The 26,814-nt window shown below is 39.8% G+C and overlaps 1 protein-coding gene across 2 annotated transcripts; it reads right to left on the reverse strand.

The window, feature by feature from the left end:
- Positions 1-4,918: 4,918 nt before the first annotated feature.
- On the reverse strand, positions 4,919-26,380 carry PLP1 (proteolipid protein 1). Of its 2 annotated transcripts, none has more exons than XM_066580932.1 (7): positions 26,247-26,380; positions 18,625-18,811; positions 15,949-16,213; positions 15,606-15,774; positions 13,393-13,466; positions 11,532-11,597; positions 4,919-5,511 (listed from the first exon to the last, which is right to left on the reverse strand). In XM_066580932.1, exons 1-7 carry the CDS (start codon positions 26,248-26,250, stop codon positions 5,365-5,367), a joined length of 912 nt encoding a protein of 303 aa, XP_066437029.1. In that variant the 5' UTR covers positions 26,251-26,380; the 3' UTR covers positions 4,919-5,364. The 2 variants fall into 2 exon arrangements, with proteins under 2 accessions (XP_066437029.1, XP_066437030.1); XM_066580933.1 differs by lacking the exon at positions 4,919-5,511 and adding an exon at positions 8,724-10,952.
- Positions 26,381-26,814: the final 434 nt, after the last annotated feature.

Below are 26,814 nucleotides of genomic sequence, written 5' to 3' on the forward strand. Positions count from 1 at the left end.
CAGCTGCCAGCTTCCACAAGGTCGGCCTCTACTGCTGAAGAACTCTGCTGCTCACTCCTGGACGAGGAACCGACATGCACCATAAGTAGGGTCAGTGTCACCCCGCGCACGTCGTATGTGCGCCCGGCAGGGAGCTCTGAGAAGATTGCCATGTGAGTCTCTAGATGTGCATTGATACGGGCAGGAGGAGGAAGCAACAGCACCGGCAAGGAGCTTCCACCCCCCATGCAGGAGGAAGCAACATGTGGCATCAGTCAAGTGATCGGTGCAGCTGCCGCTATACTGTCCGCTGTTGTCACTAAGCTAGTCACCACTGCATGTGCACATCTGGTGCTATTGCAGAATCCACTGATGCAGGGAATGGAGGGACTCTACTGTACTAGGCTCCACGACGGGAGCTCAGAGGAGCGTGCCCTGGGAGTTCCCTGTCACTGAGACCGGCCAACCCATTTCTCCACCCATGTCTCCGGTGGATACATATTGCACTAGTATCCCATCACCCATTGGCTACCATGACAAAGTATATGTTTTCTTACTGGACCCGAAAAAATTAAATAAAGGTATCTACTACGCTATTCCGTACCTTTTCTTTTTGTGGTATACTAACGCATATCAGCCAGATGCAGGCTAAAAGGAGAAGGGAAGTCAAAGTAAGGGTAGATACATTAGTATATGCAGTGAGCATTTCCCAGTGTATACACCAATATGAACGTAAGTCAGATGTTTTGGTATATCTCTTTTTTTAGCTGTATTGAAATTATAGTTGACTACACTTTTCAATACAATGAGTTTCCCCAAAAAATGTAAACTTTTTTATTTTTCTAAAGGAGGTTTATCACCAGTGTATACAATTCTATATGTATACAGTTGCTTGGCCCTGGGGATTTACATATGCCTGCCAAGCGTGTATCCAGTCATGGTGTTATGGCGTGCTGGCCACTATCAGAAAGTAAAGCTGGAGTAGCGTCTCTACATCAGCCTGATCCACGTGATCACACATATTAAATGAGTATTTATTCTGACCCCACCCTCCTGAGGGCACTGGTTATTCTCCTGTCCTTCTGGTGTGGGCATGCATGCTGTCCTGCCTATTCGAGTAAGTGTTGTCGAACACCCGAATCCTGTCTAGTCTGAATTTTATCCTGCCTGAGGTGTCTGGTTTGTCAGTGGTCATCAGCAGCTAAGTACTGGTGGTTATACTTTTTACTGTGGGGCTTAATCATCTTTGCCTAATTCTGTATTATATATACACATATACAGTGTTTCCATCTGCTATGTATTCTTCCTAATCTTCCATCTAAGGACAGCCTTTGTCTCCTAGGTTCCAGACATGGGGCCGTCCATATTGGGATGATCGCCCCACTTTTAGGCAGGGACAGCATCACCAAAGTAGGTTAGGGACGATGTTCTATTCTTGTTATTTGCCCTCTTTTATGAACCCAAATATATATGTATACCAAATTAATGTATATATATTTATCTTTTTTGGTGTTGCTTGTATTTGTGGTGATAAAATATATGTATATTTCCGTCTCTTTTAGGGACACTGTGTCCATGTAGGATGCTACCCACACATCCTGCACGAATGTGACACATGGTATGAATAGAGCCTTATCGGTAATGCATTTTAATGCAAGTTGATGTTCTCTATAACTGAAGATTCTCTGTCATCCATGTAATAGTATAGAAATAGTGTGCTGTTCACATAGTAACACCAGCTTTTACAGGGTATTACAACTGTTGAGTTTGAAACGGTTTTTGAATAGTTAATTGTATATGTACTATCTTATAGTATAAGTACCTTATTGTACAACACCATACGGTATCAAGGTGATATAAAATGTATGCATGTCTCAAATAATATAGTATTATTATTATTGACGTATTTATGATGTACACTTGTATCACTTTTCAGGGATTTTCTTTTATCACACTTGCTGCCATAGAACAGTCAACACCATCACCATTGAAATATATTAGAAAAAATTGAAACTTTCGGTGAAAGATTTTTGTGTTTATTGCATAAAGAAATGGAATCAGTATCAACTGCAAATACATCAAATATAGATGTAAGAATATATGGGTTTTGCAGCCATGTTGTGAATCTGGCAAGATACAAGGGGGAAATGAAAGCAGTTTGGTTTTGGAATGTTAAATCTGGTTTAACCCTTTGCAATCCAATTTTGGATTCAGGGTTTCCTAGTGGGCTTTCTCTTTCTGCCATTATACAATCGTGCCATCTGCTGGCTAGAGCCAGTACTGCGGTATGGGACATGCTGGAGAGGCCCTCGACAACAGAGCGGCCAGTAATATACAGTGAGAATACCCCGCCGGACGTCTTCCGAAATCAGAGCTGTTCAGGCTTCAATCAGAATGTCTTTAGACATCAGACAGTGGATTGGAAAGGGTTAATAATTTCACAATAAAGAACATTATACAACTTTCTAATATGCAGTAAAATTCATCCATCAATGAGTTGTGATGGGTGCTGGCTTTGGCCATTTGCACTGTTATTTCCGTTTTTCTGTTCCTTTTATTATTGACTATAATAGGGTCGGGCCAGTCAGGTCTCCATCATGGTAACTGTCTTTCTACCATAAAAAAAATGGTACAGCATGCTGTACTTTATTTTTTAAATTTTTTTATGGCTTTTTTTGATGGGATCTGCGATAAGGTTGATAACGTCCACTACTATTTAGCTCACAGAAGTTGTCTATAATTATAGCTGTGAGAAGTATTAGGATTTTGCCTATATATTAAATCATAGCTCCAGTGATCCGTTTTAAAGAAATCCCTTAGAGCTCGTTCACATCTGCGTTTGCTATTACCACTTGAATTCCGTCTGGCTGTTACGAACAGGCAGACAGAATTCAAGCAGAAATAGAAAATGCAGACAAGAACTAGCTCTAAGGCCGGATTCACACAAGTGTATTTGCGCACAAACATTTTTTGCATGCAATACACTGTAGAACCCAGGGTTTCGTTCACATAAGCATATTTGGCGTGCAGGTTTGCTCCATTTTCCTGCATATTTGCAAAGAGAAAGAGCATATATTGAACTAATTACACTAATTGCCCATTTCAATGAATGAGAGCATTGGTGCATGTTTTCTTGCGTGCGCAATTGCACACAACTTGTGTGCGCAGAAAGTACAGTAAAGTTCGCCAATGTGTTTTTGCAAATATGCAACGTCCATTCTGCAAAAAATGTCACAAAAACACACGCAAAGAGGCCCATTAACATGTAACGATTATCGCTCAGAATTCGTTCAAACAACCGAAAATGAGCGATAATCGGTACATGTAAACGCGGGCATCGTGCACTTTTCATCTGAATGATGATTTTAAAGTGAACTTAAAATCCATCGTTCAGCTGCAGAGAGGTAAAGTGTCTCTCAATAGACCACGTGCTGTGTTTTCCACGGAAGGCGGGAGATTACACTGTAACCTGCCGTCAGCCCCGAAGAGAACAATGCAGCTGGGTGTGGGATTAATCACATGCTGGGCTCTGCAAACAACTCCTGGAGGCCCTTTTACATTCAAATGAAGATGATGAGGTGTTAATGGCAATTAGTGGAAATTAACACTTTATGCAAAAAGATTGCTAAAACTTTCGGTCCTTCAATCGTTTGAAAGATTATCTTTGCATGTAAATGGGCCTTTAGGCTGGGTTTTCAAGCTGCAGCCAAAACCATACCCACCCACAGCAGGCAATGACTGCACGATCTTGCTGATACTGCTAGCATAATGGTGCTACCATTGGCTGCCTCTGGTGGATGGAGTTTTGGATACATGTAGTCACCACAGCATGGAGGCCCAGCCTTAGGTATATAGGCAACTTAGTGTTTCAATTAAAAAATTCCAATGTACAATTAAAAAATGAATGATCTGTGGCTGTACTCTCTATTCATTTTAATATAGGCAGAGAGACAATAGACTTGGACTTCAGGACTCCTGGAGACTTGGATTACATTTACTTCTTCTTGGGTGAGAGAAAGTTAGAGACATTCAGTGTAGCTGAGTCCTGTGATTACAGCAGCCTTGTCACTGATTCAAGCAGTATAAAGGAATGCACAAACAGGGAAAAATAGCAGAATGGCATACACTAAGTGTGCTAGCAGACCTGTAGAAATAGTGACCCAGACCGGACTCCACTTTACTAGTACTATTCCAAGGAATGATAACCTCTACCTGTAAAGGTCCCTTTATGCAGGACAACTGCCGGATGCATAAGCGCCCAACAGCCGTCCCACAGACTATGTCTTCTGTGCCTTCACACAGGTGCAATAGTGGCTCAGAGAATGGAGCCGGAGTAGATCTTGTTCAGCTATCTGCCCCCATTCACTGCAAGCAGGCAGTTGTGCATAAATGAACAACTGCCTGTTAACACAAGTGAGCGATTTCTTGTTCAGTGCCCTGTTGGCAGCCTTATGTACATGGGGCAACTTTGCCCAAATTTGCGGTTTCCAACAATTATGCGGTCAATAATTGCCCCATTTAAAGGAACCTTGAGTTATTTGGGAAGAAAGAGAGGTCTTCAACATAAATGACTGGGCCTTAAAGGGAATGGCTGTAAAAAGTACTGTACATGAGGATCGAAGAGCTTTGTGAAGTTCAAGGTTTCCACTGGGGATACACGTTAAGCTTTCATGTAAACCGTAACAGCAAATGGAGGCCTTTTGTATTTTAATTCCTTCCAATTTCAAGCATTTTAGACAGTTGTATAACTTTTTTATTGCACAATGATTAAGCTTATAAAACCAAAAGTGTCGTTTTTCAAACTCTACCAATACTTTACCATTTTTCCAAAATGTACGTGTATGGGTAAATCATCACAGTTAATAGGTACAATAATTAATGCAACAACAATAGAAAGAGTATGGGAGTGTTTTTATTTTTCTTTGTCATACAACCTTTTATTTGGAGTATCTTTGTGAAGCCATGACATCAATCTACCAGAACACAAGGATAAGGGGATAAGAGGTCATTTTCAGTGTTCATTGTATTCTTAGGTCATAAAGGGGTTTTAGCTACAGGCAATACCTTACTTCTACAGTTGGGAAAAACTAAAGTCCTAGTGTCAAAATATCTATAAAAATGGGTTAAAGAATCACAACTGATAAATAGAATGTACAACAATAGTGATGTGGTCAAATTTGGATGTAGTAGTTTCATAGGAAAACAGATTATTCACAATAGTAACTAAAAGTAATCAAATGATCATGGAGAAAAATAATTATAAATCAACAGCATTGTCGGAAACCCTCAAGAAAATTGCTACATGACAAAACATCCCTATTCAGTAAACTGTAAAAAAAAAAGGCATGCTTCCAACCTGGGACACCCCAAACTAAAACAGGCGTTTTACACCAGGTTTTCTGCGCTTCTTTGTGGGAGCTCCATCTCAGTGAGTTCTGAGCCCTCAGCTTGTTGAGTCTGCCGGCTTTTCCCAGTCTCTAGGGCTTGCTGGTGATATACCCTGTTGGCTGACAGACACATGAGGGCGTTTATCTGAAAGAAAAGGGAGACTAGTGTCTGCCTTTGGGTTCGAAAATCTCCTATTAAAAAGTCCCCCTATTTTATTAACTTACCCAAAGAGGTCCCAGAAGAAGAACATTTTACTAACTTCCTATCACTATTTTTGGAGAAATTCTCCATTTCATGACCCTTTCAAATTTTTTTCTGTTAACTGAGTTGCATGTTATAATTATGATTTTCTTCAAATGGAGCTACAAATGTAGTAATCCCTAAAGAGGTTGTACCACAATTGCAAGTTATCCTATGGATAGTGGAGCACTTGCTGATAGGTGGAGGTCTCACCTCTGAGAACAGGCGTTACTGCACCCCCTGCAGTGAGGAAGAGACTGAATAGTTCACTGATCATGCAAGTACTCCATTCACTTTCAAAGAGACTATAAAAATACCCAAAGTCACTTGGGTGTTTCCACCAGCCCCATTGAAATGAATGAAGCACTGACCACACATGCTTGACCAGTGCTCCATTCACAGTGATGTTACCGTGGGGGGAGAAGCAACTGAGAAGGCAGAGGGGGACGCAAATAACCCATTCTGGAGATCAGCAAATTATCCCCTAACCTATGGATAGGAGATAAACTTGCAATTGTGGTACAACCCCTTTAACATGACTGACAAATCGTGATAACTCAATGTACAGCATTGTAGTTAAATAGTAACTGCACTTTCTAAAAACACTTGACATGTCATTGGGGGACATTTCAAAAGTTTTGATTGTTGGGGGTCCAGCTGTTGAAACCCCCTTCGATCCCTAAAACAAGCAAGCTGAAGTGAAGCTTTATCACTACTCGCAGGCTAAAGGCAGATTTACTAGAAATTTTCTGGGTCCATCTTCAGCTAGTGAGCAGTGACAGTGCTCAGATGGTCACTTTAGCTGGTTGTTCTAGCAATCAGTGGGGATTTAGAACCTGGACCCCCAGCGACCAAAACTTTTGACATGTCCCTATGACATTTGAAAAGTTTTTAGAAAGTACAGTTGTACTTAAGTTATCGTAACATGTTAAATGTCAAAGCTAACGATTGCTGCATCTGTAGGTCTATTGTAAAATGAGTTGTTTCCCTCCAATACCAGTATTATTCAAAAAGCTTTTTAGGCATACTTCACAATACGTTTGTTAGCTGCCCATGTGAAGGGCTTGTTCCTAGAGAGAGACCAGGTGCACCCAAGTAAGTTACTCTGGTTGCCCACTAAAGTCAACACTGTTAGATTAGGTACAATGTAATTAATTGATGATATGTTACTGTAACTAATGATAAAGCTAGAAGTTCAGACAGATACTTACAAGTGTTAAGTACAAGACAGTCTTGGTGAAACATCTCGTTTATTAAGACTGTGTAATGTTCCAATTATACTGACACTGAAGGTCAATGCAAAAAAGCAGTCATTAAATAGCCCTTTACATTGACACATGGTTCTTATGGTTCAGTATAACCAACTTGTAGGTACTCCATGGAACGCCCTATGGTGTGCTCATGAAGCACTGCTTTCTCCCTTAAAAGGCAATACCTCTGTAATGTGGTGTATGATGGTGTTGAGCTTTTTCCTCATAGCTTCCATATGAATCCATGAAAAGTAAAAACCTCTCTGTGGCCGGAGTATAACACCAGTAGCATGCAGAAGAACATTGTGGGTCTAGGAACACCATATTATAGGCATGGTTCCTATAAAAAAGGACTGTTAGGCTTTATGTGTACAGCAGAGCTCTGTAGTTCTATACTGTGGAGCCATAGGTAATCCATGTGCCACTATATGGTGCTTTGTATGGCATTGTATTACAGATATAGTCTCTGCTAGAAGAAATTCTTCTGTATGTCTCTGGATGAACTCAGAAGCACACAGAGGAATAGTAGAGTCCTACAGAAGTCTATGCATGCCCTATTACAGCTCCTTACAGCTTGCAGGTTGTACAGAGCTGTAATTTGGTCATGTGCATGAGAATTTAGTATAAATCATTAAAAAAAATCTATAAACTGACACATTTATGATCTGGTTAGAGATCTGAAATAAAGTTTTGATTATGCAGGCTGGTATAGGAGGGCCTCAGAAGCAGAGAAGATTAGTTCTATTATTACAATTTTCATTTTATCTATTCAAATCAGCTCTTAAGTGAAGCATTGTTTAACAAGATTCTGTCACCATGAACAATGACCTAGAAGTACTATAATGTGTGGATAGATGAAGAGCCATGGATTACAATGTAATTCTTATCTCTGAACTCACTTCCACAGTAAGACAACAAATGACCAATACTCTGTATGATAAAAAAAGGCATCTAGCAGTCCTGCTGTAATGTTCTTTAGAGCTTAGAAGCCCTGGGAATGCATAACAATGCAGAGCATGGACCATTCGCCAGCTTACTGCATGGGACAGAAAGTGAGCTCAGAGACAATAATCAAATTATTGGAATCTGTGTCCCTTTTGGGACCAAGTAATCTTGTAGATATGATACATTTTAATGGCTAACAAAAATGCATGATGTTATAACTAGCTTTCGAACCTCTCAGGGTCCTTCTTCAAGCATAATGGAACAAATCTAAAGACATGATCACATTCACATTCCTTGTCACTGGACCAATTATTTACTGTTATGCTCATCCCTCCCTGGTATTTATCTAAGTGCTATTAATCCCAACATGTTTGTGCCTGTTTCTGGTATTTATCTAGTGCAAATTAGGTACACCATTTTCATGCCCTACCATGTGATCATGTGTATATATTAAATATCTCTTTAGATTTGTTCCATTCTGCCTGAGGAAGGACCCTGAGAGGTTCGAAAACTCGCTATAACATCATGTTTTCTTGTTAGCCTTTGGCTACCCATACACTGTAGTAATTCAGGGATATTTTTCATGGTGACCGATTCTCTTTAAGTTTTCTTACAATTCTATGTGTCATTATGAGATATTTTAAAATTTGAATAAAAAGAAATATAATTCTTACTACTTTTATGTAATATTTCATGACAGCCATAAAAAGTAACTTGCAGCAGGCGGCCTAATGCTTATGTGCAACATATTTACAAGGACATGTGTCTCATACAGAATGTAATTGGATGCTTATGGTTTCATAGGTTATCTGTAATGTCCACTTCTGATAATTTCATACCATTCCATATTTACTGTCCACCTACAGATCAATGCAATATGTACTGCTGACACGTCAAAAAATTCACTCAGACAGACACGTCTGAAATTTGATAAAGAAACATTTAATTGCTTTTTAAGCTCTTACATTCCATAATTAGTGATTCACAGCAATACCAAAAGAAGATGAAAAATTATACTTTAAAACAAAAATAATACTCTTTGTCTGCTGGATCAAAACCACTTTCTTTGTGTGGGGTTGTGGGTTTATGTTTTCTCTACTATATAGAGATGAGCGGCTCCTATTAGAACAACATTAGTGGAAGAGGATAGATGAGAGGAGATTCAGGGCTCATCTGTACACAGATTCCTGGCCCCAAATTTGTAAACCCCCTTAAAAGGTATCTAGACTGCACTAAATGTACTACATATGTGTCTGCCCTATGTCTCTCTTATCTTAACATTACAATAAATAGATAGTATGTACAATCTGGGATTAAGATTAAAACAGAATTATACTAACAGGGATTTTGCTGTTTGTTTTAATATATCTGAACTATCCCGTAAAATTAAGTTCTGGTGTGCAGGGGTGTGACTATAATAGGTACAGGGGTGTGGTTGTCCCCGGGCTGTGGAGCCTTAGGAGGACCATAAGGTTTCTCCTCCCCATAGGAGACCAGTAATATAAATGAAGCTTTATGGCTGGGGGACCCTACAACTACAGAAGTTCTGCCTATGTGGATCATAAACCAAAAATGTATATTCTGATTCAGTGAAGAACCTTTACCAACGCACAAACTAAACTACGCTTTTTGCTCAAAGTGTTTGAACTCACATAGAATGAAGACCAGCACCAATGTGAACAGAGCTTTATATTTAATAAAACTTACAGATTCAAGCTAAGCCATATTACCAAAGTATAGACATGTTTTATTGCAATATATTACCATGTGCTATTACGCTAAAGGCCAATTATGTTCCTTATTACTTATAACAGGCTGGTTGTAGTATTCTTGTAGCATTGTGACTAATAGTAAATTTAGTGTGCATAGGAATGTGTGTCTATAGACCATGTCATATCAGGTTCTGAAATGTTTACATATTGTATATACTTCTGTGTGCTATTAGATTCTCATTAAATTTAGTCATAAATTTCTGGATCTTTTGACGTGCTGAAGAAATTAGGCAACAAGAATAGTCTTCTCTAGTACAAGGTAATGCTGGCCATACACTAAGGTCTGGTGATTCGGGCTGACCAGCCAACAAATTGATCACTGTCAAATTTGGCCACTTACTCCCACCCTAGTGCATGGCTAAGTCTAAAGAAATCTGGTGTTTTTATTACCTTTAGTGAAATAAATTAAATCATTCGGCAAAATGATATGATTTATTCATGATTCCTACCTTTCGAGATCCAGTAGCTGTTAAGCCAAGCATAGACTACAAGCATGTATATGGGCATAACATAAATGACTGTCGGATTTGTCTGTTTAGTGATGTTATGTCACCATGCAGGTAAGTAACGGGGAAGTGGAGATATATATTTTGGGCCTGAAATACCCTTTTACTAAAGTATTGGTGTGATCTATTATAATTGCCTAAAATGCTACATTTTTAGTGCACTAGTAAATATAGTCTACTTCTACATACATAAATAGATTATGGCAACTGTAGACTAAAGAGAATTCTAGACAAGCCAATTGGTTGTATGTGTGATACATATTATGATTTGTATCTTTGCAGTTTCCACCTGTGTAGTTCTTTCACTTTAGACTTATTCTATCAGTACTGAGGATAACAATATACAGTAGCACCATTTCCTCAGGTAAGTAACACGCTACAATTTAAATGGATAAATAGACCATTTTTTTTATGATATTGACTGGTAATTTTTTTTTTGTATTTCCCCCCAAAACTTAGATTTTTGTCCTACATTGGATTAGAATATCCTGACATATACATGAGACATGACTGTCAGTCTTCTAATGTGACTACATGCAGTAATTTATAATTATGACAGAGATCCTTTGTGTTGGTAATCACTCCGTGACACCAGTACTTATACTGTATGGCCACCGTTACGGGAAGGCATCTGCAAGATAAAGACTAAAAATTGGATACAAAGGGCAGACCAGCTAAAGAAGCTACCAGATGCGTTATTAAAACGTCAACATTAAAATAAAGAAGGATAAAAAAATATGTTATGAACATAAAATGGTGAAGACATTTTTTTTTTTACTCAGTCCCCATCTTGGAGTCTAAAACTTTCGATCGCTTCGGCCAGTAACTCGAAGCACAGCATAGTTGAAAGATGCACCTATCATATATGTGAGCTGTAAAGGAACATACAGATAAGAGAACACGCATTGTATAAACATGGACATTAAATAATTGTTTAGATGATAATCTGACTCACAATACTGAAGCGCTACAATACAAATTGCACTGCGGAGCTGCTATTTAGGTGTGCCAAACCAGGCAACTGCCCAGGGGCACCATATTCTAGGGGTATGCTGAGGATGGGAGCCCCAGGAACAACCTGAATTTATTAATGAATATTTCACTGCCCCAGACTGAAAGGAATGTAGAATTTATCCTTTACTGCCTTAAACTATCAAGGAATTTAGAATTAGACCTTTCACTAGTACAACTTTTCAGGGGTTCCTAAGATTAGATGGCTCAATGGGGCTGTGTGACAGAGCTCTGGTCTAGTCTGCTAAACTCATCTGTCCTGTCTTCCTTGTGGGTCTTAAACAGACCTGATGGGATGCTATTTGTGTGCTAACTATGGAGTAGCTGGAAAATGAACATCTATTTCTGAATCCTTTCATATCTACAAGATTAGAGTAACGGGAAAATATGGCTTTGATATTCATTTTTGCTCTATGATTTATATCAGCACTTTAACTTACCAGAGCCACAAGAGTTGCACCAGCACCCACAAAGGCGGCAATGAAAAGGTGGAATGTCATCTGAAACTGTAAAAGAAGAATGAGGTGAGTTAGACCAATTTATGGAAGTACAATAAAAAAACGTGACAAAACGTTCTTTACACATAGAGGAGAGCCGACTCAGATATCAATATAGGAAAGAGTTCTTTACAGTTAAAGAAGATAAACTTTGGAATGTTCTACCCAAGAGGTAATGATGGCAGGTAAAGTTACATAATTGAAAAAGAGCTAAATTGTTATTAATGAGGGTTACAGTTAATACAGCAATGAAAAATGTGGAATTCATCCAATGAAATTATTCAACAGCCGAGTGGGATCTGGAAGGAATATTTTCCGCTATCATGAGGCAAATTTAGCTACAGTTATCAAGTAGATTTTTTTTCTTCTTCTGTATCAAACATGAAGGCTAAAAAAAAAAAGGTTTACAGTACTCTAAAGTATCATTTTTTCCACCCAAGAATCTGTGACCATGTGTATAAGGATGACATCATCAATGGTATTTTTTCATGAATAATTAGTATTGATCAATTGTGGGAGCCGGCTACTATGAGCCCCGGCAATCCTAGGTAAACTAATTCTGGTTAAGAGTTAGCAGCATGTATAGGGCCACTTCCCTTGAAGTCTGTAGGAGGTATTTAAACAGCCAAATGAGTGCACAATAAAATAGGCAAACTACTAGAGGAAAAGAACTTGAGAAACACCTGGATTCATGACTGTACACTTGTTAGACCGATGACTACATTTCTGCGTGCACAGGCAAATACAAAATCTAAATCCAGATATAAAATGTCAATTTCTTATTTTAAAATCCATTTGACTAAAAAAATATTAGTGTTGCTCCACACCAGTTGCAATCAGGAAGTGGAGATGGGGTGGTGTCATGGTCGCACTTTCAGTGGATGTCCCATCATTCAGTGTTTAGTACTGAGGAATGCCTCTTTCCTGTCACTGCAGAAGATGCCTTAGGAGTCATCTGTTGGAAATCCCCCTTTGTTTCCTGTCATTGCAGAAGTTCCCTTAGGTGTTGTATGTCAGAAATCCCTCAGTGTTTAATGTTCCCTTCCTCTCTTTCCTGCTACAATATCTCCTGTGGTGTATGGACTGATTGACCAACAGGGAAGCGTTTCCTCTAGCTGGCCAATCATCCATAATGGAAGTGTATGTATTCTGGGCCTCTAAATTGTTGCTGGTTATTTTCCGTGTCTGGTAGGGCAGCAGTCATCTGCAGTTAAGTACCGGTGGTGGTGATACTTTTACTATGAAGTTTATTCACCTTTGCTTAGTTCTTTTTTATAGATAGATAGATAACATTTCGATCTACTATATATTCTTCCCTTTCCTCCAACTAGGAATAGGCTAGACTCCCTAGGTTTGAGACGCGGGGCCATCCCTAGCGGGACGATAACGCTGCTTTTAGGCAGGGTCCACCAAGCTGAAGTTGGTTAGGGAGAGCGTTCCTACTCCTATATTGTTGTTTTCCATGTGTTGGTATCTTAAGTCATGTATATTGGTCCATTGTGCATCAAGGTTTGATGTATTTGTGACATCTGTGAGGGTCACTGAACTTGCGCCATACACGTACGTAACAATTAGGGTCTGTTCAGATTAGAGTTATACTCTTACCATTTTTTTTTTTCAAACTTTCACTAACTTTTCACTTGGTATTGAATCTGTTTATTTATTTAATAACAATATGGTAGGATCTGATGTTTTGCTAGATTAGGTTATACATTATACTTGTGTTCATGGAAAAAAAAAGTAGGTTTCTAAAGAATATGCCAAAGAATTGGATAAAGAATATTTCATTCATCAAGAAACTAACCTCACTAGTTTTGCAGATTGCAAGTAAACTGGTTCCACACACTTTCCCAGGGAATGAATTCCATGGTAGGATTCCTGAGAGGAAGGAAAGAAAAAATAATAACTTTAAGGAAAATTCAACCTAGAAGTAAATGAGAAAAATAAACAGGAGATAATCTCGCCTGCACTGTTTGTCAGTCGGCCTGATATTTTTCATGTTTCTAAGATAAACATTCTAGTAGAATTCCCTCAGAGAAAATGGGTTACTTTTCTCCTGATCTGTTTCATATTCAGCTGGAGACTGCCTGGAGGCGGGTTTGGACCGCCCCCCTTTGAATGCAGGACAGTGAGAAGGAGGAGGCAGAAGTGGCTAAGTTCCTGGGACACATAGAAAAGATTCCTTTACATATTTCTCAGTTTTAACTGTAGTATGAAACCATCAAAGAATGGAGAAGAGAAAAGAAGTTCCAGGATATTTTTGTTGTGCATCTTCTAGTGTTCCATTGAAAATCAACAGAGTTTAGAAAGCAAATGTGTGATTTACAGCTTCACAAACATTTATCTTACATTGATGGGAAATTGTTTAAAAAATAATCTTGAGAAAATAAAAATCTACTTAAGGTTTTGTTTACATGGCGGATTTTGCTGCAGATTTTGAGCAGAATCTGTGCCAGTTCTTCACCAATTTTCCATCAAATCTTTGGCAAATCTGTTTATTGTATTCCTCTACTGATTGTAATTGAAATCTGTGTTGTAGTCTATATAGCATGGATGTGAAATTCATGTGCAGAAAAAAAGTGAAATATCACTTTTTGATGCGGAATCCACATTGCATGCAGCTGTGTCCCACTGAGAATCCAACATGGATTCCACCATGTGAACACAGCCTAAGTGTGTTTATTAAAACAGCCCCAGTCCAATTTATCTTGTAGATAGATGTGAGTGTAAGGCTTTGTTCAGACCTTCTCTTACTCTACGTCCTGGGGTTCCATCCTAAGGGTTATGCCTAAATCCTCAAAAATGGGATTCAAACAAAGTCAAAGTCTCATTGGTCAATCGTAGACCAATAAGGCCTCAGTTTGATAAGGTTTTTGTTCTTTTCTGGCATTTGTGGTGGACAGAATAGCATAGTCGACTACATTATTTTGTCCAGCACAAATGCCAGAAAAGAACGAACACCTACTCAAATGGAGACCTTATTAATCTTCATTTGAATAAACAAAGCCTATGGTTCTGTCCAGATTTCGTTTCAGATGGAGACCCTGGACCTAACCTTGGAATGTAGAGTAGAACAAAGTCTGAACAGATCCTAAGTTTTGAACTATACTGCATTTTCATTCTAGGGTTGATCCTATACCAGATATCATTAAATATCACTATAGCATTTCAGTGGCATACATAAGAGTATAGACTCCAAAACAATTATCAAAACACCCCTTCCTCCATTATGCCACAAGGTTTTGCCACCAAAACAAAATGGTCTCGTGTTTTTTTTTCTACGGGCCACACACTTTTTAGGACTTTAATTCCTTATTTGCTAATAATCTTTTTCTGAATAGGTGAGTCCTGCACAGTTTCTCCCATACCATGAAACATTAGGTTAGACCAACCAGGGCTCGGCACCCTCATCAAGGGCATCAGAGCAACATTATTGGCTTTCTCTTAGGTACATGTGCCTTTGCAGTCAAATACATTTTTTAGCAATAGTTCAAATTGAGATGTGATGTCAAAATAAGGACATTGCATCATGGTTTTTGAGCAGCTAGATACTTAAAAGGTTTTCCGTGACTTAGATATTGATGAGCTATCCTTAGAATAGGTCATCGGTATCAGAACAATGGGGCTCCAATCCTCAGTCCTCTGTTTGAAGGGGCTGCAGTGTTTAGGCAAGTGTGGTTGCCTCTTCCTTGGCCTGTGATGTCACCTTCCATTAGTCACATGGCCTTTTTGTAGCTCAGTTCCATTCAAGCTAAAATATGTATGGCACTATGCTTGGTATACAATGAAGAGCCAACAGTGCTCACCAGTACACTGCAGCCTCCTCAAACAAGTTCTTCAGTGCAGGTGCTGACAGTTGGCTCCCTATCGATCTACTATTGATGACCTATCGTAAGGATAGATCGTCAGTAACTAAGTCTCAATAGCTTCCTTAAATTAAGAAGCAACAATGATATAAAACCTAATCACTGTGATAATGGCTTCAAGGCCTACAGCTTGGAAACCTTTCACACTTACCATACATGCGTGCATCAGCACACAAATTACTGATGCCAGCTGAGGTCTTTGCTGGAACTGCAATAGACTGGCAGGTGACCCACGTGTTGAAATAAATGTAGACAGGAACGGCTGAGCAGGCAAAGATTAAGATCCACAAGATGGTGACAGCATATGTAACACCAACAAACTACATGGAAAATACCAACACAGGCCCGTATTACTACACAGAACACAATAGTGAAACACATTGAAAATTGCAGAAGCCACAATAAACTGTAACACATGTTGAGCAATCAGGCATGTAGCAAGATTTAACACACCCTGTAAGATGGAAATTTTCCTAATGTTAGACTTTAATTACCTTGTCGGGGTGTCCCAGCCACCTCCCTAAGCAACGGCAAAGCAATTCTAAGGTGTGGACTGGATGCCTTGATCGGGGACCTCTACTTTTGGGTGGTCCACCTGTGACAGTTGATATAAGACCCCCTTTTATAGCATGTGGCTTAAATTCTCCCAGGATGTGTTTGATTGCAGTAGTCGTGTAAAATCCCTCAGCCAGGAGTAGAATGCCAAACAGAAAAAAGAAGATGGCAATTCCATAAATTGCATACTGGAAGGCATTGACCCTGTACAGAGAGAAGAATATTAGTTACAACTGATTTGTTGACTTCATCAAAAAAATAGACATGAAATACTAAATGGGTTTTTTATTTCATCTTGAAGTAGGACACTTAATTTAAACACAATTTGTGGGCAGGCATATCTGATCGTTGACAGATATTCATAAAGGGGTTGTCCGAAACAGTTGGCCGTGCCTCAAAATGACACAAGAAACTATACTGACCTCTCTTCTTCCCCTGGCTCCCGTGGCAATCCTGGTCCAGCCAGGTGACTGCTGCAGTTAATTGGAGGCTGCAGTATCACCCATCTGAACTCCTGGCATCATGGCGCCCAGGATGTGAACCTTGATGCCAAGAGAACGGGCGGTGACACTGGCTGGTTGGTGTCTGTCATGAAGGCAGTTCTTTATCAAGTCAGATCTTACATCTCAATAAAGCAAACATGGCGAGCAACGTGGTCCTAAAGTTTTTTTCAGTTTGAGTGGTTATTATGGGCATAAAAGCAGATGCCTACAATATGCTAAATACATATATACAAGAGTTTATCAAAATAATGGAAACACCTAGATATTTCATTAATTAATAAAGTTAAGGGTCATCTTTGGCATTTAATACAGCCTGGATTTGGTTGGGAATGGACTCATAAAAGCACTGAATCTTGTCTAATAGAATATTAGACCATCAGTCATGCAGTAACTGTTCAAGCCTCGGTAGAGATGTTGATGGGCTTTAACATATTAACAAACTCTCATTCTTGTTTCCAGAACAGACCAGGGTAGCTCGATGATGTTCATGTCTGGTGACTCCAGAGAAGATGCTGAAGCTGATCTTTATGCTCCAGAAACCACACCTGGACATAGCGAGCTGCATAGATGGGGGCATTATTATTCTGGAAAATCCATCAAGAAACAATGTCTGCACCATTGGGTAGACCGGATCAGCCAAAATGTCAGTAAAATCTTTGACAGCTACTCTCCCTTTTAAGGTGACAATGGGTCCTGTAGAAAAGCATGATGGATCCACCACCATTATTGGCTATGGGAGTCAGACGGGCTGGATGATAGGCTTCCTTTGGCATTCACCAGGCATAAACACGCCCTATGATGGGAAATACCGTAAAGGAAGATTCGTTGAACCAAACCACATTTCCCATCCAGGATTTGTGCTCATGATAACATTGTAATTATCTTTGTGAATCTGTTTATTTGCATAGAAACTACACATTAACGACAAACGGAGGCGTCAGGGTCCACCTGCGTATTATTACTGTATGCATTACTAATGGCTTTATCAATCCTGCGTTTCCATAATTTTGATAAACCCTTGTACCTCACTCTTGGTAAGATGATCATACAATGCAAGTCAATGTATTGAATATGGGAGGATACGCATCATCTTTTTATTAAGGTCCCCAGGCTTAAAGGGGCATTCCGGAGACTGGAAACATTTTTCAAAATTTCCGTAACATTTCCATTTATTGCCATTACTCCAAATGTCCATCTAAATCGTCATACTGAAATCCAGGTCCTTTTTTCGCCAACCTGCGCCACTGCTGCTTTCCTGCCAGCTTCAGATTTCTAAATTGTTATTTAAAATGGCCGCGGGAGAGTGCAAAAACTACATCTCCCAGAATGCTCCATTGTGAATTAATGATGAGCGTGCATTCATGACTGTATAAACTATCATTACAGAATTGGATGGCAGTGGGCATGCCTGACCAGTAAGACAGCGGAGCATACAGGTTATCCTTTGTATTTTGAAAAGTTATAAAGTTTCCAGCATACTGTTTATATCAATGCCTTTGGGTTTTCAAGATCTCTGCCTGCTGTCATTAAAGGGGACCTGTCATCAACTATAAGCACCGTAAACTAAGTTATGTTGCTTATAGTTTAGGTGATGTAGGGTCATACTCACCCGGCTCCCCGTTCCTGCGGAATTCCCTTGCAACATCAGCCAGCTTGACTCTTTTTAGAAGGCTGTACGCGTGGGATCCCATAGAGATGGTTGGAAGCGTTAAGTGGAAAAAAGAAAGGTTAGCCTTAGTCTTGATGGTTGCTATCAGAGAGGCCATGAACAAGGCACTAAACAAGGCATGAACAAAATGACCAAAAAAGGAAAGAGAACTGACTGGAAAATCACTATATACATGGTTACATATGAGTTATCAAGATCTTGTCTGATAGCTGTAAAAAGTTGGCTCTTTTACAGATAGTTGTATCCTAGACACTATGGCTGTCTAGGAGAAAAAACTGTCTTTGTTGGCCATATCAACCAATAACGGCACAGCGTTGGTTTTACCAGAGCGGTTTGAAAACGAAATCTGAGCTGTGATTGGTTGCAATGGGCAACAAAGATAGTTTTGGTAAATAAGGCCCACTATGTGCTTACAAATATAGTAATTACTGAGCGATACTCACACATGAATTAGATATTCATATTCCTGGTAGTTCTTGGAGAAGTAGGTCTCAATGAGTTTTTCAGTTCCACTGAGAGCCTCATGACCACATCCACAAAACAGGGCAACCCCAGCGAAACAAAGGACAGTGGCGATGACTGAAGCAACTGGGACTCCAACCATGCAACGAATACAACCATTGTGCCAGCCTGCAATGCAAACATGACATTACATTTATAGGAGATGGCTTGAGTTCAGATAAAAATGAAGAGTCCTCAGTAGGTGTTACATTGTAATGGCTAACTGAAAAGATGATGACAAATAGCAAGCTTTTGCTACTACTGACAGTCTCTTCATCAGGGAAGATTTAAAGCAGATCTGCCGTCCAACTACGCTGCCCTATAGAAGGTCAGGTCCTCTCTCCTATTAGCCAAATCATTACAGAAATATATATTGTGCCATCTGGCTAAAAGATGCAATTAAAAATAAAGACCAGTCACATAGTTGAGAGTCCGGTGTATTTATGAGCGTAGAGATGTAAAGCAGAACCATGGAGTAAGCACTAGGCATTAGTTTACATTCAAATTAATGCCCTAGAGCAGTGTTCCCCAGCTCCAGTCCTCAGGGACCACTAACAGGTCATGTTTTCAGGATTTCCTCAGTATTGCACAGGGGATGTAATTATTGTCAGTCCTCAGACATTGCCACAGGTGTTCTTACCATAGGATATCCTGAAAACGTGACCTGTTGGTGGTCCCTGAGGACTGGAGTTGGGGACCCCTGCCCTAGAGTACACATTCAAATTAAGCCCTACTTACCACTATTATGTGTTCCTTATATTAATGCCCATTTGTTAGAGGTTTAGTGTGCATAGAATATGGCAGTATAGATGCACCAATCCATCAAAGAGTGACACATTCTACAAAGAGTCTAACATTGACTTGCAGGAATGCTGCCTTACAATAGGTGGTGCTACAGAGGTATTGTTCCATCTCCCTTATTTGCATATTACCCAGAAAAGCCCAAATGGCTATATAAATCTCCTCACACACTCACCTTCTAGGTGCTCTCCCTAAGGAGAAAAAAATTGCGTTCCTGACCCACATCACAGGCCTCTCACCAGCCAAGCCAGAAACCTACTGCACACTGATGAGGGGCAAACACCCCGAAACAGCTGTCTATGTATGGATTCTGGCTTGGCTTTCAATTCGCAGTGATTGTTACAAGGCTTGTATAAAGAGTTTGACATTGACTTGCAGGAATGCTGCCTTCCAATAGGTGGCGCTGCAGAGGTATTGTTCCTTTTGAAGGACTCTGGTTTGACTGACAGGAGATATACTAAGAAGTGAATATACGTATAGATAGATATAAAAAAAAAATAGTCTTCTGATCTGTAGTGCATTTACATTGCAGTCAGGTGCAATACTGTACTTTTATATATATATGGTATATATTGCTATCATATTTACTAGTAGAGCACTTTTGTATAGTATGTAGTGCTAACTTTGGCTGACCAGAGCTAGGCTATGATAGGTAACCATTAGATTGAGATCTACTAGCAGGGTTGCCAAACTTTTTTTTATTTCTCTGGACAACTTATCCTAAAATCATAGACTACGTTTTTTACTGACCCATTGGAAATGCCTGCTGAATCATAATGATTTAAAGGGCCACTCTGATGATTTTTTTTTTTTTGTATTTAATTCATCATTCAGCTATCCCTCCAGTATATATAAGTGAGCTATGTTACCTTGGTTAGTTATTTTTTTCCGTCTGATCTACCAGCGTATTTTTCTTCGGCTGGTCATATGATCTCAATTCTGACTAGCTTAGATTATGGATTCATATTCTAGTCAGATTCTCAGTTTGTGTGATGCTGTTACATGGATCTACCACTGTAACTGCCTAGAGTGGGACACAAGTTCTCCTATCACAGTTACTGATGATGATCACACAGCTCCTGTCACACAGTGATAATAGAGGAGATCACAGCTCATCCTCCTGAGTGGATACTTATGATCTGTAGCTTATTAAGGTGTATATAGCAGGTTATGATAATTAAACTGTTCCCCCCCAGCAGGCACAATGGCATAGCCTCTGCTAATGCTGTGCCAATGTATCATTGAGTGGATGTGAAACTGAAAGTAAAAAATTTCAAAATCAAGATGGTACCTAATAAGCAGCAGACAGGGGTCTGCACTGCGTGGAAGAGACTAGAATACACAGAGTAGAACTCTAGAGTGTGACAGGCAATCACGTGAAGAGAGCAGGGATGGAAAAACGTGTTTTTGCTGGAATGGCCCTTTAAGTAATGTGGCTATAGCTCACAATACTGCTTTGAACATATTTGTTATGATGATAACAATGTGAGCAAGCTTCTCCAACTTCCAAAAAAATCACAGGTGCGTCAATTATTCTCTTACCGATGACACTGGAAAAATAGTCTCTTATTGTTATGCACAGTTGACGAATTTACAGGCAGCTGTTAACCCTGTCTACCAAAAAGGCCCATTTACACGCAACGATTATCACTCAAAATTCTTTCAAACAATGGCATATGAACGATAATCGTTGTGTGTAAATGCTGACATCGTTCACTCTTCGGTTGAACGATGATTTTAAGGTGAGCTTAAAATCCATCGTTCACCCGGAGAGTACATAACAGGGACCGCACGCTGTGTTCTGCACAGGAGTCGGAGATTACATTATATTCTGCCGACAGCCCGTGCAAGAACGATGGAGCTGTGTGCAGAGCTCAGACCACATGCTGTGTTCTACAAACAGCTCCTGGGGGCCCTTTTACATGCAAATGAAACCAATAAAGTCTTAATGGACTTTAGTGTCCATTACCACTTTATGCAAAATAATCGCTAAAACTGTCAATCTTTCAATCGTTTGAAAGATTGTCTTTGCATGTAAATGGGCGGAAATTACACTGCAGGATGCAGCCAAATCCGCAGGTGCAGAATACCACATGAAAATCCACAGGTTTAAGGCTGGCTATACACAGGCATATTTGTGCGCGCAAAGTTTGCGTGCCCAATATGCAGAGAATAGATCACTTATTGATTTCAGTGGGTTCGTTCACATTTCTGTATTTTAAGCGCGTATTTTAGTCACGCAAAAAAAAGTAGAACATGTTCTATTTTTTTGCTCATTTCTGCACCAAAGGTCCCCATAGAAGTCAATGGAGGGTGCGCAAATGCGTGTGCAATATGCAAGGAGACGTTTGAAACACTGCATAATTGCGCAGGAAAAAGAACACATCTGGAATGCATTAGCCATTTCAATTGGTGCGTCTTTGTTTGCCGCTCACATATGAACATACCTGGTGAGCGCGAAAAGTACAGTAAAATACACAGATGTCTGTGAAAAAAAGCATTATTCATTCTGCAAGAACACTACACTCATGCACATTCGCTCGTGCGAGATTTGTGCATTGCGAGACTCACACAAATATGAACCGAATGGGGTCATTTACATTAGCAATGTTTTCCCGCACTGGCAATGTAATGCTATGCAGGAAACAAATCGCATCACGTCCTTTCTTTCTACGATATCGCCCATTGTTTTCAATGGGGTCGGTGGCAGCAGCATCGGCCCCATTGAAAGTAATGGGAGAACTCCCCAATCCTCTGGCGTGACTGTGACAGCCATGGCGGGGAATTCTTTCATCCCCGCAGTGACACAAGGATGTTTCCATGTGGATGTCACATGGATGGCGAGGGCGATATGGGGCCATGATTCAGGGTCCGATATCACCCTTGCCAGTGTGAAGGAGTCCTAGCTGCTTATTTAGTTGCGGAACTGCAGGCAGTTTTTAAGCCACTTTCAATTCCATAGCCTGTGGATTTTGATGCAGCATTGCGGAAATGGTGCTGAAATATTGGACTACAGCTCAAGTAAGTTTTATTACCATAGTCCACTGGGACTTCTAATTTGGCTTCCATCACCAAAATGACACTACTGTCCCTCTTCTGCTCCACTGACTTAGTTCTTCTGTGAGAAGTCATGTATTTTCTACAAATCTGCTGTCTTTGCTCCATTTATAGAAAACATGTGCAGGCTACAGTATCTGAATGGAATATATAATATACAGCATATGCACACACATCTGGATTAATCAATTAATTTGGACATTAGCAATACAATAAGCAGATATAAAGCTACTACAGACCAATACACTGTAACCCTTTATTATTGACTATAAAGAACTCTAAATAAAGAAGTCCCAAAACAATGGCGCACAGTCCCTCTCTGGATTTTTTATCTGGACTATCTTCATTAGTGGTGCCAAAAAAGTTGATGTATTTCAATTATTTAACAAGACTGTGAAGCTTTTGTTCTATCTCACAACATACAGTAATAGTATACAGAAAATATATTCATAACCTGTAATACAATAGACAACACTCCCACAAGCAATCACAAGAATAGACAATTAGCCTCTGTATTACAGACAAGTGACTATAGAGAAGGGGGGGCTGGCATGTCCTGACACCGAGTACCTCCCATTACTCCTACTCCGTAACAGGAACACAAAGAATATTGTACAATTGTGATGATAAACACGCCACATTGTACATGTAAGCCAAGCATGTTATGAGTTGTAACACTTCACTGTGTATTTGCATACTGTGGATTTATGACATCACTGTTGGGTGAAGAGATACATTGTATTTCTGTTACATAGAACATCTAGAGAACACAAAATGCAAATTAGATTGTTTATTATAAACTATTGTGGATTTTATTGTGATTTGGAGCCAGAGCAGGACGGTGGTGGATGAATCCAACTCTCTCAGGGACTGTCACTAGTGTCACCTCGGACGGCGCCTAGAAGAATGACCTCTGAATTCCACTGCCCGGGAAACAGCAGTGAGTTTGATTTCCCTAGCACTCTGAATCTACTGATTGTAACTGTAGAGAATCTCTCATTACAATCCCCTAATAATTAAAGTGGCTTTGAACTGCAATATTGAGTTAGTCAGTGTTCAGCAACACACTAAGTACTTTCCTCATGGGGGGCCTCGTGTGGACCTGAAGGTTGTGAGTTCAATCCCCGCTTGGTTAAGGTACCTGGCTCAAGGTTGACTCAGCCTTCCATCCTTCCGGGACGGTAAAATGAGAACCCAGCTGGATGGGAGGGTAATAAATAAATTACCTGAAAGTGCTGCGGAATAAGTTGGTGCTATACAAATAACAAGTCCCTTCTCTTCTCAAGCCATTTATACATTCATACCCATAGTTGACATATCTGTAACACTTTACCCTTTCCAATGCACTGTCTGACATCTAAAGACATTCGGATTGAAGGCTGTACAGCTCCGATGTCGGAAGATGTCCGGCAGGATATTCTTACTGTAGATTACTGGCCACTCTGTTGTCGGGGGCCTCTCCAGCATGTCACATACCGCAGTACTGGCTCTAGCCAGCAGATGGCACCATTGTATAATGGCAGAAAGAGAAAGCAACCTAGGAAACCCTGAATCCAAAATTGGACTGCAAAGGATTAAACGTTTGCAAACTGTTCATTGATCTCATCTTTACAACCCCTTGCCATATGACCCTATGAGGTCCTCAAAAAGCATTGGTTCTTGCTCTTGTAAGTCCAGTTCCAATGCAATACATGGTCGTCCATTTATTTAAATGCATATATAGCCACATATTACACTACATTTCTTCTGTAGCAGCAGCTCTTCTTGAGGCCAGCAGCTTTTATGTAAAAGGCGATGTCTGTGATGGGACAATCCTTTAAAGCATGCATTATGGTATATCTATCTATCTATCTATCTATCTATATATATGTATGATTCACTTTAAAGGTAATATCTTAGGCTGGGTTCAGATCAGGGTTCCGTTCAGAGGTTCCATCATTAATCCAGCACTAAATACCGTTAGAAATAGCGCTGCATACCGCACTTTTTCTTATAGTAAAATACCAGCTGAGCAGAAACCAAATCGGACCCCATTATAGTCAATGGGATCTCTTCGGCGCTGTTCGGTTTCGTCATAACACAGAGCCGTTCAGCCAAGAGATTCCCCTTCCCTGCTCCCCGAACGGAGCAGGAAAATTGAACTCCGGCTGCAGATGTGAAAGCAGCCTTACTTATAGTTTATTTTGCTAGTTATAACTAGAATGTGTCTAATCCTTTTATATTTTCTGACAGTAGATTTTTTTTTAATTCTATTTCTTATACAGAATTATAGAACAGATATCTTGCCTGAGAAATAGCAATTAGAAATAAGATTGACAGTAGCCATATGGACTATAAGAACCTGTGGACAGGAGATGATCATTGACTTCTATGGGAGAGTGTTCTAGGCAATGGATGACATTGTTGGTGGGGTTAAAATGAAGTGTTGTAGTGGAAAAGCGTAAATATGTCAGCAAAAACAAGAACCATCATCACTCATGGCGGATTTACAGTTCCGAAAACAGTAAATTTGCATTTACAGTAACAGGAATGTGGATGACATTTTCAAAATTAGCACACACTTACTCCGCTAAGCTGTGCATCGCTTGACATCTACATTGGGATTCACAATGTGAGTTCACCTATCAGTATGTTTTTGTAGTATGGGAGGAAACCCACATAAACACGGGGAGAACATACAAACTCCATGCAGATGTTAGTCATGGTGGGATTTGAACTCAGGTTCCCAGCACTACCAGACAACAGTGCTAACCACTGAGCCACCATCTACACACTGCAGGAAAAATCTGCACTAAATCAGTATGTAAATTGACCTGTGGGGCGAAATTCTGCAGTATGTCAATTTTAGCAGCAGAGGACTTGTGAACTTCAATGGAGAAGCCAAAATGGGTAACAAATCCAGAACAGTAGCTGCAAATTTCTTTACACATGGAAATGCCTCCGATATCCTGCATCAAATCTACCCCGTGTGAACATAACCTAATAATAGCTATAATAATAATGATACATTTTAAGACAGAACTAGGAACATGATGTGAAATCACATTCAGAATTCTGATCTTTTACATGTGATACAATGTTTCCCTTTAAGGAATGCACTGCGGTAGAAGAAGCGGTCGGTAAGAGGTCATAGATTTCCTTACTTGTATCAAATATCTTTTATAAAATAGGCATCTCAGGCCTTCCATAGCTTAAAGCTAAATGAGACATTTAGCAAGAAACAAATAGTCTTATTGTTCACATCTCCAGTTTTATAGAGATGAGATGGTATAATCTGCGTTATAATTATATAGTCCCCCCATAACTGTCAGTGTAAATCTGCACAATAAGGTGAGTGTGTTTCCTGTCAGCCTATTGTGCAATAAAAAGTTTCTCTTCCTTTGGAATGTAATTGTAGCGAACACACAGAATAATGTTCTGTCATCTGTATGAATCGGGACGTTGGTGTTATGTTAGTATACATTTAGATTAGGCATTTGTTTAGCTCTTCTGCATATATCCCATCATTTCCTTGCAGAACAAAACTTTATAACATATTAACTTACATATAACATAATGAAACAATCACAAGTTTATTAGTAATCAATCCTATTGATCTAGGTATTGATGCATGCTCAGATAATGGCATTCTTATCATTACTATGTGTATGTTCATTGGATATTTCATCTAAGGTTTAGATAGATAGTTGCCCAACTTCTGACTTACCCATGATTCTCGATACTTGGAAGAGCCTTGTCAGTCAGTTATCCTTTCCTCTCTGTTACTGTCACTAGAGTCCGAGTCCACACAGTGTCATTTGAATTGTTTGTATATGTTTGCCAAGCCCCTTAACACATTCCTTTCTCCAATGGTCAGGGTATTGGTCAGTAGGATAAAGCAACAGGGTGGCAACCTTCCCCCAAAGGGGCAAAACATTGGTTAAAATAAACTCCTGGTGGGTGTTAGCACCCAGATGCCAGCTCCCCCCACGTCACCCTCTTATAGAAAAGGTTTATTGTTACTGGAAAGAGAGGAGTATAATCTTAGAATTATGTAAACTTTTAACCCTAGACTATAGATGTAAGATGTTGGTGTCAAAACACCTGCTATGAAACATAGAAACTTGCTCATCAACTGTATGTTCATATCATTTACTATCTATGTGCCTTATTGGTAGGAAGGCAGCAAAACTGACTAGAGGAAAGTGTTAATATTTGTTTCTTCTGCCAGTATTGGTTGGGTTGCGGAAGGGAGAGTCAGCTCCTATCACGGCTTCGCACCCAGCACCATTAGA

Source organism: Eleutherodactylus coqui, chromosome 10 (assembly GCF_035609145.1).
Source record: "Eleutherodactylus coqui strain aEleCoq1 chromosome 10, aEleCoq1.hap1, whole genome shotgun sequence".
Lineage (NCBI taxonomy): Eukaryota > Metazoa > Chordata > Amphibia > Anura > Eleutherodactylidae > Eleutherodactylus > Eleutherodactylus coqui.